General features: G+C 51.3%; 1 protein-coding gene across 8 annotated transcripts in view; it reads left to right on the forward strand.

Moving 5' to 3' along the window:
- Positions 1–19,826, forward strand: part of LOC119459688 (lysine-specific demethylase 3A) — a 335,630-nt gene that overhangs the window by 176,975 nt on the left and 138,829 nt on the right. For all 8 annotated transcript variants that reach the window (XR_007466584.1, XM_049666291.1, XM_049666288.1 and 5 more), the window contains 2 exons: positions 1,979–2,095; positions 12,180–12,386. Coding sequence is in view for 5 of the 8 variants with exons in the window: in XM_049666291.1 (XP_049522248.1) it covers positions 1,979–2,095; positions 12,180–12,386 (324 nt within the window). In the remaining 3 variants the exon portion in view is untranslated. The remainder of the gene's footprint in view (positions 1–1,978; positions 2,096–12,179; positions 12,387–19,826) is intronic.

Raw genomic sequence — 19,826 nt, forward strand, 5'->3', positions numbered from 1 at the left:
GCCGCGTCTATTTCTGAAGCTGTGTAGCAGCGATATATTATCTCCACCACTTTGCTTCCATTGTTGCTTGCGCAGCCTCCCCGCTGTGGCGTTGCGCCGGCCGCATTTCGATGGAGGCGAAATGCACAAAAAAAAAAAAAAAAAAAAAAAACGTGTACCGTGCATAGGGTGCACGTTAAACAACCCCCAAGTGGTCAACATCAAACAGGAGTCGGGCGTGCCTCATAATCTTATCTTGGTTTTGGCACGTAAAACGGGGCACAAGGTATTTTTGCTTTTTGCATATCTTTCACGCAGGATTTCTGTCTACGCGTGAAGCATCTCCTGTCCCTTGTTTGTTATTGTTGCATTCAGCCGTCCATTACAGAATATTGTTTCGCGCAATTTAGTTTCTGGAAGAGGCCGCCCAGAACTGTGTCCTCGCCCAGTGCCACTCGTGAACGTGTGGGCGAGGTTCGCGTATATGACCTCGACCGAGGCTTGTACGTGGAACAGTTTCCGTTCCAAATTTAGCCGGGCCTGCGGAGCGCCATCACCGAACGTTGTGTAGCGTGCGTGTCGGTAGGAGCGCGTTTTGCCCAGTGGTTGTGGTTCAGTTCCTGGCTGCGCATAGCGCGCTGTAGTAGAGAGATGGAGCGCAACACTCTCGTGCCGCTACTGAGGCGCTCGTGTATAAGAGCGGTAGGTGTCGGAGGAGCTGTATACGTATATTAGCGGATCATGGCAGACGCGGTTCTGCTTTTGAACCCGTTGTTGGTCATTGATCATTTATTTGTTCCTGCTTCGAGACAAGAGCTGTTCAATACGGAAATGGGGGCTCCGCTCGCACCGCGGGCGCTTTCACTTCCGTCGTCGAGTGCCGCCGCCAATGTGGGCCAACGACGCTTTGCCTGAAGGAAAAGCGGCGTGCTTGCATCTGGCGTCGCGGCGCGTCATGCGGAATTAATCTGGGCCTCTCTCGGGAGCAGTTTCTCAAGGTCACTGCGTGCTGCCATGGCAACGTGGTCCTGCCTCCCTAGGGCCGCCGAGAGAATCGACCGGCACCGCCGTTCATTGATCAGCCTCGTGGGCACCGCTGTTGCTGCAGCCCTGTGGTGGAGCGGGGGGAAGGGGGGTTGTCAGGGCGGGCCGATATTTTCCAAGTGCGCGGCGCTGAAATGTACACGCTGCGAAAAACGGACTGAGACTTGCGGGTCAACCATCTCGCGTATCATTTTGTGCGTCTTGATTTTTTTTTTTTTTTCTCGTCCAAAGCGCCCCTGCGCTATGTGACATGAGCACTGAGAAAGCGCGTCGACATTGGCGCACAATTTCGTGCTTCCACTCACCGACTCATTGTGACTGATTCGTGACTCATGCTGCATACTACATTATTGAGGTTATATTTTAAAGCTGCCGAAAATCACGGCAAACGAGACTTGTGACACTATATAGCATGGCTTGATATGAACCTCCTGTTTGGACCAAAGTGTTCGTCCGCAGTATGTATAAAACCGCCAGCTATGTATTTCTGTTCGCCCTCGGCTTGCTGCAAGTGTGCCAAGTGTAGCACGAAAGGAAGGAGGCATAGAAGTCCCCCTTTTGTTCTCTCTTCGTTTCGTTGCCGCCTGTTGCAGTGTCAACGTACTTACATACCTGGCCGTGCAGTGCACAATGTTACCGTTCGGGAGAGTGCGGGCGACAGTACCGCTACGCCAGCCGACTAGCGCGCAACTAAATTTAACGCACGAAGAGGCACTAAATGCCCCAGCCCATTGTGGTCTGTGTTGATGACATTTAATAAATGGACACTCTTCGACTGCTGAACACTTGCAATGAAATTGGAGGAATGGGCGTATATCGCCTCCATAAACAAGTGCATTATGTCGCACGCAGAAAGCCTTTTCTGCGCGAAATTACGTTAATGCTTTCTGCCACATTTAAGAGTTGACCTAAACGACAAGTACTTAGTATGCTGACTATATTTCTTTCTTTGCAGAAATTCAACAGCTTCATTGATCGAGTTGGTGTGTGGGATCAACTGCTGAAGCCCGTTGAGTACCTGACCGATCGCTTCCTGAGATTCGTGGACTACTCTGAGCTGCGATTTTATCAGGTGGGTAAACTTTTGTTCGCTTCGATATAGTCTTATGGCATACTTGAGCTTGTGAACGTTGCTATAGACAACCGTGCAGTATATTCGCTCTAAGGCCTGGCTGGACTGAAGTACAAAGTGCTCCCCAGTGTTGCTTACTCGCGAGCCAATGACGTCCTTCCCGAGTGGTATCGATCCAAGGTGTGTGTCCTGTCTGCAATGCGTGTGGTGCTTGCTTGTGTGCCTCCAGGCGGCGACAAGATGCGCGAGTGCTGTGACTGATGTGTTTTGTTGAGAAGGCGTCCGGCATGCACAAATGATGTCCTGCGGCTGCGATTGTTCCGACAGGGATGTGCGCAGCCTCGTTCTCGCAATGCCTCTCGGTGACTGCAGTTGGCGCACGCAATGTGGACCAGTAAGTTAGCGAGCAGTGCGCCAACGCTCACGTCGGTTCGGGCACCTCGCAGCGACCGCCGCACCGTTGGCCGCAATGCCGCTCAGATGAGGCGGCCGAAAGGGGTCACCTTGGCCGGTTGCAGTTCCGAGAACGAGCGGACCGTTGAAGCTTTCTTTTCCTTGTTAATGCGGACCAAGGAGCATGGCGCAATATGTCGCAAGCGCTGTAGCGCCGCTGCTCCGAAAAAGATGCGGCAAGACCCTTTTTCTTTTTTTCTCCTCCTCTTGCTACGCCAGCAGTCGCGAGTATCTGAACTGAATAGCGGGACGCCGGTCGTGTACGGAACGGGGACTTTCCTCGTAACATAACGAGACGTTGTCGTATAAAACACGACCCTTGCATTACTCCGCACCGCACTGATTTTACCTTGCGCACACGTCGTTAAAAACTAACACCGGCGCTCACTCGTCGCGATATGTCGATCCCGTCTAGCGTTGCGTCGCAAAGGGCGCGCGTTCACGGTCCCAGCTCGCTCCGTTGCCGCTGCTGTCCGAATGAACTGTCGCCTTCTTGCTGCGGCTGTCACAACGCAGCAGCCAGAAATAGCCGCCCGGAACGATATGGAGCACAGCTCTTCTCCGTAGGTAGGGTGCACTCGGCCGGAGTCGCGTTTGCGTCAACGGTGCGTCGTCTTGAGGAGTTTTTTTTTCTCTTCTCCCTTCTGCTACGAGCGTGCAAGGAACACGAACCTCCAGGCTGACGCGCGTGCGTTGCGCCCACATTCGGTTGTCCTCTTCATTCGGCTATTGGTATTCACGGCGTGGTCGAAGAATAATAAATAAATAAAAAAGGGAAAATGACTTGTACAGATATTCATCCCATTTTCACCATAACAGAGAGAAAGAAAAATCGAGGTTAGCAAAGCTCGCGTAATATGTTTTTACATACATATCTGGTCAACTATCAAATCCGATGTTATCATATGTTCGCGCAAAAATTCCATGGTGGTGGAGGATAACTTAAAAAAAAAAAAACCGCAAAATCTCCTGTGGAAGTTATATCTAAATCATGCGTAAGCATTCGCCACTATCACCTGCCGTTTCGTCGTCGTATATGCTGCTGTGTTCGGTATAATTGCGAGAAACGCCGCGAAAGAATCGCGAAACGGAGAAGCGCGGTTGCAACACCTAAATGTTAACTGAGGTCAGCATGAAACGACGAAGAGGCGAGTAATTAGCAATCGTCATTAATGTTGTATGATCGTGCGTTTCGATGATGTCGCTACTTCGTTGAAGATGAGCACTGGCCGATGCGTGCTGTAGTACGTGGCGTAATTGAACAGTGTCACGTTCAGTATAGACCTCGTACGTAACGTGGTCGACGATTCCTCTCGATGCGAACCATTATAAATCGTGATCAGCCGTACTGCTGCGTATGGCGCGGCCACGCGGGCCCTATCTTGAAAGCGATCTACTATGGTTACAGAGTGCGAGGTGTGCTGATAGCGGAGTTCTAGCCGTGGAGTTCGTAAGGCGGATCCACTTGGAACGAATTCTCTGGATGACGCCAGTTTCGAGATATTAATTCCCGAACTTTACGGAGAAATGCATTGGCGTTCCAGTTACTTACTTTACAAAACGTCGCTTTATGCATTGAAGCACAAAATGAACTGGAACGCCAAGGCATTTTCTCCGCAAATTTCGGGAATTAATATCTCGACACTGGTGTTATCCTGAGAATTCGTTCCAAGTGGATCCGCCTTGCGAACTCCACGGCTAGAATTTGTAAATTGCAACATGGGCCATAAGCTAATATGTTAAGAACCTAATTGGTGCATTCTTGTTAATTAGTTGATTATGCATTTCAATTTTAGTGCAATTAATGTCCGCCTCTTCGAGTAGAACAGCTCATGAACTAGAATTGTTCATGTCAACCTTTAAAAATGTTGAAAGTGTTCGCTGAAACACCCTGTATATTCAGTGTTCATGGCGCTATGGTATACATGTTGGGTTTCAAGCAGAAAATTCAGCGCGACGCGAAAACCAGGCAATGCGCGAGCTCAAAGCATGAGCATTTCTGCTGTCCGCATGTTGACGTCTGGTTATCGACTGATGGCTGACCTTTGTGTCACTCGGAGATACGCGATTTCAATCTGGCAGTTTGAGGACGGGCTCGTGACGTTATCTGACTTGGAGTAAAGTTTAGCTCTATACCACTGGCCTTCGCTCCTTTGTTTACGTTCAACTTTGAGTCTGTCGCGCGCAGTGCTCTGCGCTCGCAGGCGGCCAGGGACATTTTCCCCGCCTGAGTGCGTCACGTTTGCGCGCAGGAGCCGGCTGAAGTCTATACGCCAGCAACGTGGGTACGCGTGCGCTGCAGGTTTCTTACACGCATGACATTCTGGCTGTCTTCGGTCAGTTACTCTGCCGCTCTGCTCTTGAGCAGAGGCGCGTGGCCGCAGTTTGGAACCGTTTTCTGTTGTGAGCGGCTTTACCTCCCTGGTCGGCGCGACAGTCGGAAACTTGTACCGTCTGGAGCGTGCAAAATTACTGCCTGGCGGATTACCTTTGCATCGCAAAGCGCTGCGCGACATTGGAGCGCCGTGACCGCTGGGGGCGCCACGCGGTGTAAATGCAGCACAGCAGGTGCGGCGTAGCGCAAGGGTACACAAAGTGTACTCAACTGACACGCAGCGTCGCGACTTGGAACGGATTGGGAATCTTTCGGCTTTCTTGCCCTGAAATGGCCCAGACATTTCTGGCCCACCGTAGTCAGCTACACAAGCCAGACAGTGAAACACAACCGAGGACAAGCGTCGGGGTGCTCTTGGAACCGCTTTGTCGTGTGTTCCCACCACTGGCGACGCACGTGTGCTTAACCAGCAGCCACACATTTCGATCTGCGGTTTTCTGGGAGGGTTTCATCGCTTCATCGTGATGACTGCATCCTCTCACATGCGCTTGTCTGTGATGGATTAATCGCCACGAGTCTAAACACACGAAATACAGATAGACCGTTCCATTAACTTCTTCTTTCCGGGGTTTTACGTGCCAAAACCAGTTCTGATTATGAGGCTCATTCCATTAACTTCAAGCGCACTCATTTACGTTGTACAGAGGTCAACACACTTCTCTAGAACGCGCGAACCACTTTGTCACGACTGCGCTGGCGATATCTGAAATGACATGTGGCACAAAATCGGCTGTATGTGAGGTTGCGTGACTACATTTACAGTTTCCATTGAATTATCTCGACTTGGTGGTCGGCTTAAGCTTTGTTAGCTGCTTTGGCCATCAGGTGTGTGTTGATATAATCTCGACCGGGTGGGGTGGGTCGTCACCGCAGGAATCGGGAGACGGCGATGAAGGCGGGCATCGTGATGACGAAAAATAGAAAAGATTGTATTCACTTCATTGGTACATGGTTTTGACTCTATCCGAGTCTCGAGTGGTTCTGATCAACATGGGGGCCAGGACGACCTTAAATAACCCCTCGTGGTCTTGTGGTAGCGGATGTCTCCTTCGGGGAACTTGTGGAAGTGTCAGTGCTCTGTCGGGTGGTCAAGTTGACGACCTCCTCTCCCTCGGGTCCTCTTTCTTGGTAGCTCGCCTTTTTCGTCTGCTCAGGTCGTAGAGGTGTGACGCTTGCTCGGGGATAAAGGGGATTATCTCGTCACGGGAAAGGCGCTTGGGCTTGTTTCCCACATTTCAGAGGTACAATTTCCAGGAATGTCACAACCGCCTCTTGGGGATGTAGATAATTGCCCCGACACGGGAACGTGCGCGGGTTCGGTTTCCCCCATTGACCTGTCGAATTCCTTGCCGATCATAACAGTGTTCTAGACAAGTGTGTTGACCTATGTACTAACAGCTCAAAACGCCTGATTCGTGCAACATGTAAAGCAGTCTCTGATCATGTTGTCGTCGTCGCACGCCCAGGGTTTCCAGATTATGTGGTGCCGCCGTCTGCTTTCCTACGACACTGGCGGTGTTGGTGGTAGTTCACGTTTCATTAGCCTTGCCGCCGCGTTGTGGCTCATCACTGGCGTCGTTGATTTGATTCGGCCGTTTTCACTGGCGATGCCGCGGGCGCTTGTGATATGTACAGGCGCCGGTAAGCGCTGAGCTTGCACCTGGTTGGCGCAAAGGCGCGGCCCGTCCGTGCACTTCTACTGCCGTCGCTGTCTTTGATGTCGCTGCCGAGAGTGCAGCAGGCGGAGGTGATCGATCAGTGTCAAGGCAGAAAACGGAGAAGATACCCCGTCTGCTGGGCCTAGTGGTCTGCGCTATCGCCCTTTCGTCCGTCGTCTCCCATCGTGCTCTGCTGGGGCGAAACAAACGCGGGAAGGAAATGCGAGCGGTGGTCCTTCTATCATAAGTCGTTCGGAGAAACCGCGGCTGCTTGCGAATGCTGTTTGCGGTGGCGCCTAATAAAACGGCTCGGTTTCGCAATGTCTACTCTGTCGCGAGCGCGCATCGTTCGTGATGAAGCAACGGAGGCTAGTATCCATGCGGGTCGGCGACGTGCGTTAACTATATACTCCAAGTAAAAATAGCAAGGAGTCGCCTTATCGCGAGATAATCGCTGAAAAAAAAAAAAAAAAAAAGTTTCTTTATCGCGCATCTTTTGTCGACCCATTGGGGGCGTAGTTTGCAACTGGTCCATTTGTCATGCGACCTAACTCGCCACTGGCAGGGTTCGTTAAGCATATGGCATTGACGAGTCTTCGAAGATTGTCTTACCTTCTTTTTTTTCTTTTTTTTTTCCTTTTACCTGTCTTGAGTATTCTCGCCTGGCTGTCGACAATCGCCGGAAGGCTCACGCTCAATTGTGCCGTTGCAGACAGATATTCGTGCCATGAAACACCGTAACGGAATATGGGCGAACAGAGTCGGAAATTTACAATAAAGTGGAAGCTAGCCAAATACTCGGTGCTGAACATCGCGTCTCGGAATAAGAATGTTTTGTGGTGTTTGGGTTCGGTATGGAATCCAATGGAGATATAAATTCACCGTGTCTCCCTGCAAAGTTAATGTAACCGCCGATTCCTTATGGTTTACACAATTTATGTTCTGGGCAACATTGCAGTTATACGCGATGTGGCAACGCGCCGATGTTGAGCATGCCGAAACCTGGGGTTTTGTTTCCTCGAGCAAAGCGGCTTCGTTGTGACATTCCTTTTGCGATGAGCGATGTTGTGCGGGGACCTGTATATCTTCGTTTTCATTAATTGCCGCTTACTAAATGACCTTTGTGCAGAGAAGTATAAATGGAGCAATTTCCGACCTGCCTTTCAATCGCTGCCTGTACAGTAATTGCAAGCTTTTTGTGTAACCTGGTGTCGCGAAGAGAACGAAAGTATGCCTCCTCTGCTGAGCGCAAATCTCGTTATGCACAACTCTTCGTGGTTGCTGTCTTGCAAAACAGTACCATGCCGCTGGAATGCTGTGCACTTTGGCTGTCCAGAGGCAACGTCGTTCACTGGGCTAGCGGACATTAGCAATTGCTGTTCGGATTTCCACGGTCCACTACAACGAAACGCACAATGTTCGGAACGCTGCAAGGCATATTTTACAAAACAGTTGGCGTGCTGGCGGGCATTTCGACGCTTGTCCCATCACCGTTTCTTTTCGTCCTTTTGACTTTTTGCGCGGTTATAAAATGAGGCACGTTCTCGTCCGGAAGCGCCTACTCATTAAGTTTGTAGCGACGGGTGGACTGTCGTTGCGCTAGGAGTAATGAATGGATATTTCCGATACCCGAAGACTTCTGTGAAGCAAACCATAATGCTATTCCCAATTGGCCGATTTGTCTTGGAACTATTGCAGTACGTGAAGCTACATGAACCAGTGAAGCATGAAAGACTGCAGAGATGAATGTGCGCATCGTTTTAGCCAGCACTGGTCTCGTTTGAGTAAAGCGCTTAGGCCGTACATTGGTGTATACCAGCTGTGCGTGACACGCTGACCAGGCTGACTCTTGCGTGCTGTCACTTCGTGCGTGCAGAATCGGTAGTAATTCGGCACGTGGACGAAGGCTAACTTTGAATGCGTGCGCCTCTGCAGCGAATTGCGCGACCAAGGTTGTCTCTGGATATTGCTTTTGGGACTTAATCCTCGCCATATGTATCCGCCATGCAATAAGGCTGCGCGGCACGCTCGTTGGCTGTAGTCGGGCCTTCGTTCCGTTAACGGGGTCCAGCTCACGTCTGCGAAACCTAGCGGCTCAAAGGGGGTTTGAGCCGGATTATCGCCGGCCTGCTGCTATCTGGATTGCCCCCCGGGGCAGGACCGCAATAAGTTGGCGCTTTCGTAAACACTCCGAGGTCGTTTCAAGGGCAAGTCACACGTCCCTTCCCGCTTCAGTGCCGCTTTCATCCCCCTGCGATTCGCGCCGCTTTTTCTTCTTTTGGTTGGGAAGCCAGACGTTGAGCTGAACGGTGAATGCTGGCCTTTGCGAGGCTTCCCGAGAAAGGCCTCTTTCCTCCGCTTCCTTGCGGGCGCATCTTTTTCTGACACCTGCAAGGAATTGGTAAGTGGCGCAGTAACCGGCCTTCTGTCCGAGCCTTCGCCATTGTCTGCCTGCCCATGGCATTTGAGAAACGGGTTGCATTTGAGCGGTGTCTTTCGTCGGTGGTGCTCGTCAACCATGCGCACCCCACTGTGCAGAAAAGGAAGGACGTTGCGCCTCCGTCTAATGAGATGTGCTGACGTCCGGCTACGAAACACCAGCGACAATAACAGTCCGTGCATACTTGTACGCGCCGTCAGTCTCCGGATCCGTGACGGACGGCCCGAACGCACGCGCTGCGGCGTCTTCTTTCTCGCTCAGCCAACTGGGCACGTCGCCGTCTGTGCGGCGTCTTGCAAGGGCGCGCCGTGTCGCAATCCCGTTCACTGCACCTGCGATGCGAGTTGTTTTTCTCGGCTCTGGGTTGTTGTGGGCCCTCTCCCCTAGTCCGCCCCTCCTCTGCTGCCCCGCGAGCGGTAATTGCGCCCTTGCCGCACGCTGTGTGCCACGACGAGGGAGCACCGCGCCCGCTCGACGTTCTCGCCCTCCGCTTATCGTCGCGTTTCTGTTTGCATCCTTCCGAGAAGGGCGCGCTCCGTTCGCGGAAGAACGCGCCGCGCTGGCGACGAGTCAGCTAATCGCTTATAGATGGCGGCGGCCCGCGGAAAGCCATTACGCGGGCTAGAAGCCGCAACAGTCCCATTCAGCCCCGCGAAGGGGAGAGCCGACGACCGGAAAGACGCTGCTGCGAACTCGACGCTTTGCTATGGGCGATTCTGTACGCTTCAAGTGCGCGTTGTCCTTTGAAATTTCTTCCGCGCAGTCACTGAGCCGTTGCGGTATTACGTTGCCTCCAGGAAGACATCGAATAGCAAGTTGTCGCTGTTAGGACAAAGTGTGTCTGGTAAAAAAGTGCTTAAAAAAATCATCAGGGCCAAGGAAGAGAACGAAATACCCGGGTACGACAGTTTGCGCTGTAATAGATGAACCGATAATGCGGCACGTGCGCTGCCGCAGCTATATGGGGCAAGCAGTGCGCCTGTTGCATTTTTGTCCTACGGAAGATTTGCCGCGCGGCCCGGTGTTTGCCGCACGATTGTACGGCATGAAAAGCTCTGACACCAGTGCTTCGCTGGCGACCTGACATCACGAGCTCCTTCGTCGCATTCAGAGTTGAGTCAGCGCGCTTCTGCATTGTATTATCGGGCGCGGGCGCTTTTACGCCGCCGACATTTCGAAAACGCACACGATCTTGTGAAACTTGCATAGCGCGCGTCGCGTTGGCTGTCCGTGCAGGAAAGGAGGCGACGACTCTTCGCAGCTGTGGACGGGCCCCGAGTATCGGAACAGGGTGCAGCGGCCGCTCGTTGCGAAAAGCTTGCCACGAGGACTCGCCGACCGCTTTCCCTTTCCTTTTACTCGGTGCGATGAATAATTCGCCCTACTTCGCGTGTGCAGCTCTGAATCCGAGATCTATCGTTTCAAACGGAGGTTATGAATCGGCGAAATGCATTCGGTGCACCGAATGCACTATTCCGTGGCCGCCTTGTTTCGCTACAAGGCTGTCTTACTTTGCGAGATTCCGCCTTGAATTATACGGGTGCCTTGCGGCATTCACAGCGCAGGATGGGGGTATACGCCACCTCGTTACTGCGCTCGTAGCTCAACCGGGCCGTAATTTTAAAACCGCTGTGCCACTGCAAGCATGCGTCGTGACCTTGAGTGACAAGTCGATACTGAGCATTCAAAGTTGGTGTTCCATCCTGTCGTACTAATGCTTATTTCGACTCCTTCGTCCGAGGAACACCTAACGAGTGGGACAACCTTCTTTCCTCCACCGTTGCCATTTCTGACGCCACACGTTTCAAAGGAGTGACCAATTATTCCCGCTTCTGTGGAATGCTTTCAGGCCCCAATAGTATTGAAATAAATAAAATAAGATCTGCTTTTCACAGTGCCTTATTAGCGAGTACACTTCACAGCTGCGACTGCTTCAGCGTAGTGTGGAGTGTCAATGTTGATCGCGCTAACGGGAGGGTTGCTTAAAATATTCACTGAAGAGAGAAAATCATTTCACCTGTACGTACTTTCTACAATAACCCAAAATTACAAAAAAAAAAAAAAAAGCGCCGCTCTCACCACGGGAAGACGCTCAGCGATGCCACTTCGAAGTTCTCGCACCAGCTAGCCATGACGTTATAGATTTTCAGACTGCGTCCGTAAGGCCTAGTTAATTGTTTATGGGTAAAAATTGACTACATTGTATTGTAAAGCAAATAAAAATAGCATTCGGCAAGCTTCGCGAACTTTCACTGAGCCCACGAGGCCCAAATACGAAAACATACTTTGAAATCCGTGACGTCAACTGACGCATTGGCGCTATAGGTTTTTGGCGCGAAACTTAACAAATTCCAGTTTGACTTTCATTTCCTCTTTAATAATGAATTTATTACCGCGAAATTAACAAAATAATTTTCCAAGAATACATTATCATACTTAACTAGTTCAGTGTTTCCCTTTAAAGCGGTGACCGGCCAGCAATGCACAACACGCCGACTCCGGTCGGGAAGCGCGCTTTGTTGACCCGACACAGGTGCACGCACGCACGCGCGCACACATTCTAAACAGACTTTGTTATAGCTAGCGCACTTTGATTCCCAAGCATTCTAGACAGAAACTGTCCTTCGAACTGCGTCGGTGTTTTATGCTGTCATCCTGCGTGCTGCCTCCCGCATCTACGCTCTCCCCTTTCAGCGATTGCGTGCGGGATATTATCGCATTTTTATTGTTCACAATCATTTGGAGGTCAGTGTTGGAGCTTTCAGTGGCTTACCGCTATATTTTTTCGGGACTCCGCGCCAGCGCGCGATAAGAACGTCGCGTTTCGATATATGACAAATTCATTATTATTCTGCACAGGCACTTGCTTGCCTTCCCGGTTAACATTCAGTGCACCTATAGTGGATGGTGCTGTGTATAGTTGGGGCCGTATTTTGCAGGTTATACTATTTTATAGATCCCTATCCTGTCTGTAACGGGGGCTCGGTGTTGGGATGACCCATAATGGAGTGCCGTCTTACGGCTTATATTGGACACTTTGGAGAGTGTGCCTACACATATATACTGCTGTTCTTGTGCTTCTCTGTTCCGCGGTGCCATCGTACAATGAGCGGAATTCCCCCTTTCTGTGTACCGCAGGAGCGCGACGTGGACGTGGAGAAGTGTTGTGTGGAACAGAGCGACGTCCGGCGGCTGGTCAAACACTGGGTGGAGTTCCAGGACAGCCAGCGCATCCTGGTCACCACTCCGTCGGTGCTGGTCGGCTACCGCGTCAAGGTCTACCGCGCCGAGGGCACTACGCAGTGGTACACTGCCGTCATTGTATCCTACAACGACAACACACGGGTGAGTGGTCGGCTTTCGCCTAGAGTTCTGCTACTTTTAAGTGCGCCAGACAGCGCAGAGGGCTGCGAAATTTTATTTCTGTGTTCCTAAAACCCCGTGTACGCAATGAAGAAAGCACCTGATTCGCACCGGCCCTGAGCGGGAAGGTCGGGTGCTCCCGCGAGGTTTTGCCCTCGTGAAGTGCATTCTTACGATTAGCCACGGCCGACTAATTTGGGTCCCGTCCGACGGAAGCGCTGTTCCAGCGAGAAAGTTCCGCCTCCATCCTTCTGTACGCCGCATGCAGATATCCATGCACTGCACGGGCCTGATTTCTTGTCCTGGGCCCGGCCCGGACCCGCTGAAGGAACTCTATTTATGTGTATATGCCTTAAAGATGCCATAGCTGAAGTGGTACATCGAAAGACATAACAAATCAACTGCAGTGAGAAAATATTGCAAGAAAATCTTTTGTTCATCAGAGCAAGTGTACAGCTATAGCATGAAAAAGCCGAAAAAAAAAAAAGCAAATTGGCGGGGTCAAGAATTTCTCGGATGGCATTTTATTTAAAGTTACTGCGTACGGTTTACGTTGAGACCACTAAAGGATACACATTTGTTAAGCGGCTTTTGATTAATAAATAGTCTTAGCATAAAAAAGCTTTAAATTACATGTGTACATCAAGCACTATCAGCTGAAATTTCAAACGCGCATATTCAAACGCGCATGTCGGTCGGAGAGCTGAACGTTAGAATTTTTTTAAAAATTTTATTCAGCATTGTCACTCTCGCTTAAAATATTTTTATGTTTGTTTTAGCACAGAGCTTAGATGGTGCTGAGTAAGGCGCTTGGGTGTGTCCTGCATTCGCTGAACGGAAGGATGGTATGGCACGGGCACAAGATACGCTGCGAGTACAGGCGAGTGTTCAGCTCGTATGCCTGCGCTGTTCGGGTTCGACAGCCAGTGTTGTTGAGCGCCACCGTTAGCGCACTGCACTGGCCGGTACTCTGACGCACTCTGCTGCGGAGGCCACTTGCCCAGCGTCTATAGCGCGCCCATGTTGCCACGTGACGCCCGAGTTGACGCCGCCTCGGTTGGAGCATTCGCAGGGCGCGGCCGTTTTAAACGGAAGCAGTGCGCCTCTGTCGAGAAGGAAGATAGGCTCTTGCGCCGATCTCGCGAGTTCGCCGACCTGCGCGCAGAGCGGGGAGCGGTGCGCGCCACTGCGCGAACAGCTGCTCCTTTCCCGCGGCAGATGTTGGGGCACAATGGAACGCCGAGGCGCTGTAGCCAGGTGGACAACACTGCAAACATTTCTGCGCCGCGGAAACGCCTTCGATTCCACTCTTGGATTTGCAGACTGGCGGCGCCGTGGTGTTTGTTTCCGAGGCAGCATCAGGAATGTTGTTGGTTTTATCCGATTAGTAAAGTGTGTTTAAGGAATACAAGATCGATCGCTTTATGTAGCCTTCGTGCAATCGGTGGTGAAATAATTTCGGGTTTTTTTTTTTGTGTTCCAAAATTACGCGGGCGCTATGATAGTCGCTCTCATTTACGAGGCTGTTTCGTTTAACGGCCTGCTCAGCCGCTGAGCGCGCAAACGCAAGAGGGCTTGCCTTGAGCGTGCTGGCGGAGTCGCGCTCTGCTCATGCGCGGCCGACAAGGATGGTCAAAGTACATGGCTGCGCCCGTCGAAGCGAGAGCCGTTGGTGCTCTGACGTTGAGCCTTTTACGCTGCCTATTGCTTTCTTGCAACGCGTACACCTAAGCCGCCGTTTCACCGCGGCAAGTCCATGTTGCGTGTACACGCTGGATATTTTTGGTATACTTTAACTGCGCGTTGATCACTCTGCTACAGCCAGAGGCTTGCCGCGGAATGTTAATGCGGAAATGTCGCAGCAAGTTGATCATGTGATATCTCTGACACACGGGCACTCTATAAAGTCCTTTAGGTAAGGTGACGTCTACCGGAAAGGCGTTCAAGCGCAGTGACACACGACAAAGGAGTATCTCCCTCCCGGCAAAGTTCCTTTGCGGGAAAGAAGGTCGGGCATCTACTTTTCGAGCGGAAAGGTGTACTCTCGCATACAGCGTGCACAACTCATCAATAGACGAAAACGTGTTACATAACTACGGTGTCCCGTAAGTATTTTTTTTTTTTTACCTTGGAAAATGTTTAAATTTTTCGTGGTAATGCGATTTGTCGAACAGTGAAGATTTACTATAGCTATACTCTCAAACGCTCGCACCACGTCGCTAGCGCCGCCGTGTTGAATTCCGAATATGCGCATTATCATCAAAAATGGGAAAAATGCTTTTAGGTTCTACAATCACTAAATGTAATCTACATGCGCAGCTTTTTGTAAACGTTTTCTCTCTTGCTTCTTTAACAAACAACACTTCCCCCCCACCCCGCGTTCATCTGAGGAACCACCTAAAGAAGTTAGTGCGATGCCGTGTTTTATCGGCGCTACTCATTTCTGCCAAGAGTCCTTCGCAGTAACAAAAGGGGTTTCCTGCAAAGGACTTTTTCCCGTGTGTCAGGGGTCTGCCTTTTCGTCTTGCAAGATGGTAGCGCAGATGAAGATAAACACAGAGCCACAGCAGTCGCAGCTGTCTTACCTGTGTGTGTGTGTGTGTGTGTGTGTGTGTGTGTTGTGTGTGTGTGTGTGTGTGTGTGTGTGTGTGTGTGTGTGTGTGTGTGTGTGTGTGTGTTTTCTGCTGTGTTGCAAGATTACCCACCAACTCCCCATTGTACTGTATTTCGCTATATATATATAATACCCCTGACACACGGGCAAAAGTAAAGTTCTTTGCAGGAAACCCCATTTGTTACTACGAAGGACCATTTGCAGAAAGGAGTTGCGCCGATTACACACGGCATCGCACTAACTTCTTTATGAGGTTCCTCAAATGAATGCCGCAAAAAGAAAAAGAAGAAGAAAAAAGTCCTGTTTGTTAAAGCAGCAAGAGAGAAAACATTTACAAAAAGCTGCGTATGTAGATTACATTTAGTGACTGTACGACCTAAAAAAACATTTTTTTTTTACGATTTTGATGGCTTATAAATGCGTATATTCGGAATTGAACATGGCGGCGCTAGCGACGTTGTGCGAGCGTTTGAGAGTATAGCTAGAGTAAATCTTTACTGTTCGACAAATCACATTACCCGCTAAAAATTAAAACATTTTCCAAGGTCAAGAAAATACTTGCAGGGCACCGTAATTTGGTAGCAGGTTTCAACTTCTATTGATCAGTTGTGCACGCTGTATGCGAGAGTACACCTTTCCGCTCGAAAAGTAGATGCCCGACCTTCTTTCCCGCAAAGGAACTTTGCCGGGAGGGAGATACTCCTTAGTCGTGTGTCACTGCGCTTGAACGCCTTTCCGGTCTACGTCCCCTTACCTAAAGGACTTTAGAGTGCCCGTGTGTCAGGGGTACAACAAACGGGTTGGTCTGGGTCGGTGCGCGCGGCTCCAACAGTGAGCAATCTCACCGGTTTCAATACAAGAAAACGGTACTAGTAGTACGGTGAGGACCAACGAAAGCGCACATATCGTGTTCGCTGGCATCGTCGCCCACTTCGCGGGCGTGGACATCGCCTCCTTTGTAGCACTTGCTGCCGTTATCGGAACTCTGACCGGTCCAGCTGTCGGGGCCTCGTGACTCGCTTGATTGTTCGCGCGCGCGCGCAAATGACATCTTCTCCACGCGATTGCCATAATGGTGACCTTTCTTCGTGTAGGCGGAGGGAGAACTGCGATTTCTTCGTACCAGGTGCGCCGCCGCGATTGATCCGCCGGGAAAGGTGCTCGTGCAATCGGCCGCCGCTAGCAACGGTTCTTTCGGCAGAGGAGAAGCGACCCCGCGTAAAAAGCGTGGCTCTCGATTCGACGCGTGGGAAGAGCGCCGGCGGGATGTTCGAGGGCCGCTGTGCAGTGGACGGTGGGGAAAGGGGGGGGGGGGGCTTTCGCGGACATTCTCGAATTTCCAGTTCTCCCTTGAGCTACACGACGTTAAAGCTGCAGGAAAAACAAGAGCGCGACCGCGAATCCGCGCCTGCTAGCCCCCCCCCCCCCTCCCTTCTGGCGGGGCGATGCAGGCATTCTAGCTCTCGGCGACCGTGTGGGCGCGTTGGCGTTCGGGCTGCAGTTGAAGCTCGTCGCGAGCAAATGTATACCCGCCATTTTTGGACAGAGCGAATGCGAGACGCTGCTCGTGTTTGGTATAGTAGTTGCCTTCAGCGCCGAGCAAGCTATAGGCGTAGCCTCGCCCAGTGGACAACGCGAATGTATTGCGTGTGTTGGAATGTGTTGTTGGGCGCATTCTCGTCTCCTCGTCGCTTGGGTTGTTTCTCGTGGCATCCGCAAACGCATTGGTACATAAACGGTGCTCTTTGTCAGCGTTATGTAATGGCTTTAATGTAATGTCAATATTGACGGCTATAACCGCATGACGTTAACCTAATCGATTATAGAGTATGTATACTTGAACGGTCTCGCCTCGACAGACGTGCACATTCCCACGTTTACACCTACCACCATGTTTACGCACGGTCCGAGCAGAATTGCAATGAGAAAACGAAACTACTCAAAATAATAAATAAAGCGTTTCTCCGCTCTTCGTGGTTTAGTTGAAGTAAATGGAAAGCCTGTCGCGTCATTTGTTTGTTGTGAACGCAATCCACAGCCCGGGAACGGCGGCAAACTCACAGCGAAGAGGGCGGGAAGACTGTGTTGCGTGTCTGTGTCGACATTTCGTCTCACGTGAAATTCCTGAAGTAATATGATAGTGGTCAGTGCGTGTGATAGTATTAATCGGCGTGTTTGAAGTGGTGTTCTGCTTCTGTGCCAACTTGCGACGCTTTGGATGATAATAACGGCGATATTCCTTCGGTGTTACGCTTACGTCACTTGAAGGCATAACTACGCACAACGCCTTAATAAGCGCCGTGTATGCGACGCGCAAAAATGTTTTCCATCGGCACTCTCACTGTCAGTGTGTTTGTTAAAGCATTACATACAGTTAGACAAGGAACGCTGTCACGGCAGCGCCATGCTTCTACGCGGCAGAACGCAGCCTCATTTTTAATCGTGGTTTTAAAGGCGCTGAAGGGAACCACCGAGTTGCAACGCACGCCCTTTTCGTCAGCTGGTTTGCTGCAAATTTCCTCATACTTTCACCGTACTCCATCGATGTGCGCCTGATCACTGCGGTTGATGACGCGCTATGTACCACCGCGCCAGCCACCCGCAATTATTAAAGAAAAGCGCTACTTCGGGGTCAAGTCGGATATTCATGTTCCGAGTATCAGCCGTCCTGGCCACGCTAGGGAGCGCCCTTTCTGTCTGTAAACCAGTGCGACCTCAAGATATTGTGCGCAGATGCGGCTCACTTTATCCGGACTGTGCAGTATTTGACAATAGTCTATTAGAACCTTGGGGAAAAAAAATCACCGCCCAAGCACTCCGCACAGATGATTAACCAGCGAAGCTGAAACGTGCGGCCCCGGTGTTTATCACTGGGTTAATCCCGACGGTTCATTAAAGTCTTTCTCAATTATTGGTTACCTCTTTGTGTTTCTTAATGAGGTTACACACACGTTCGGCTGCGACGGAGAGAACGACGTCATTGACGGTATATGCCCGCAGTCCGCCGTTGTCGCATTGCCGCTTGCGATTCTTCAAAATTAAAAATTGCTTCAAAATTACATCTGTCCGTCACGTAAGACAATGAATGGCTCATACCCCCCCTTATAAGCAATGACTCATACCCCCGTAAACGCGGCCTTCCCATTACGACGACAGAAGAGAAGTGAAATTCAACGCTGGAATGATTAGCGGCAACAGAGCCAGCTGTGGAAGCAGACGAACGCGGGAGCAGTGGCACGAGCGCGTGCCGAGGGGCGCCAACGGGCCAGCAGCGGAAGAAGACGTTCGAGCCGTTGCTGATGATGATAGTTTTCGGCATACAGGCGACACACGGACGAATCGGCTAGCCACATCCAGCTTCGCTGTAAAAGAGATTTTGTTGTCCGGGAATGCCAGCGTGGAGTTGAGAAGTGCGTAAACTGCTGGACTTCTGTCTCAAGTTGATGAAAATATGGTATTTGAAATAAAATGATTATGTATGTTCGTAGCGGCGGAAACCTCATATGAACATATTTCGTGTACATTAACGTGACTAACCAAAAGTTAATTTCCGCACAATGTCTGATGTCCGCCACTGTTCTAAATCCTGATCAGCAAAAATAATCGCTGTCAAATCCCGTGCTCTCGGGAGTTGTCGCTGAAACTTGTTTACTGTAGGTTGTGTTTTCCCTTTCACCGTTGAGTTAGCGCTCGTGTCATTTCGTGTTCTTGTCTGTGGCGCTGTGCTAATCCACGAACTGCCGCACTGGAGTTGGTGCGAATACCGAGTGCGACTTAAGCCGCCGCTTTCCTGAGGCAAGGCGCCAACAGTAAGGTGCAGAATATTCAGAGATTCCGAACTTTCCAATGACGGCAACGGGCTTTCGAAGTCTCTGCTTGCAACCCAGACGCGGAAATTCAGCGCCGCAATTCAGCGCCTATATCATTCCGGGATGCGCTGCGAAATGGGTGCTCCCGGGATGGTTTTGTGTTGAGCCGCCGCCGTTGCTCTCGCGCTTTTGGCCCGCGGTCGTTCCTGGGTGTGACGGGCCGCGAGCGTACAAGGTCGTTGCGCTTTGCAGCGAGGCAGGTCCGTGGCCGGGACCCCTGCCAAGACGCAGTTCAAGGCTGGTCGCCCGTCCACGCAGGACGGGAAAACCGGAAGAATGCACATCCTGCGTGCGCGCAGCCGCCTCGACACGGTGCCGTTTCCGCCAGCCACCGGCGGTGGTGGATCCCCCCCCCCCCCCCCCCCCCCTCCTCCGCGGGCACGCGGTGCTGGTCGGCGCGGATCTCGAGCGGACGTGGTTGGAAGGCGCCTCTCCCAACACACACTTTCGACGAGGGGCTTCGAGTCTTGGATGCGTGCCTGTTTGGTAGCAACTAGGCTTGCATATGCAAGCGCAGTCGGCGGCTTGCCGTGGTTGCGCGAAGGCCGCTTGCACGGTGTGTGGCCTCGAGGTCTGGCCTCGAGGTAGCCCCGCTACATTCCGACAGTGGTGTGCCGCAGTCCGTTAAGAGTCGTCCGCTTTTCATTTGGGGTTGCATGTTAACGCGAGCGCCGCAGTGCAGAAAATAGGGGACACTCGCGCATATCCAACAGCAAAAGAGGAACTCAATGTTGGGCGAATTTTTACACATCCGTGAGTAATCTAGCAGCGCAAGGAAGACACAAGACGACAGGACAAGGGCCAACTTCAAGCTAAACTTAATTTCAAACCCAAGTTCGAAGTTGGCGCTTGTCCCCTCGTCTTCCTCACCTTCCTTTCGCTGTTAGGCCACGCGTGAAAAAGAGGAAGAACACTGATAGGTACGAGTCAACGCGTGCC

Source organism: Dermacentor silvarum, chromosome 1, assembly GCF_013339745.2.
Source record: "Dermacentor silvarum isolate Dsil-2018 chromosome 1, BIME_Dsil_1.4, whole genome shotgun sequence".
Lineage (NCBI taxonomy): Eukaryota > Metazoa > Arthropoda > Arachnida > Ixodida > Ixodidae > Dermacentor > Dermacentor silvarum.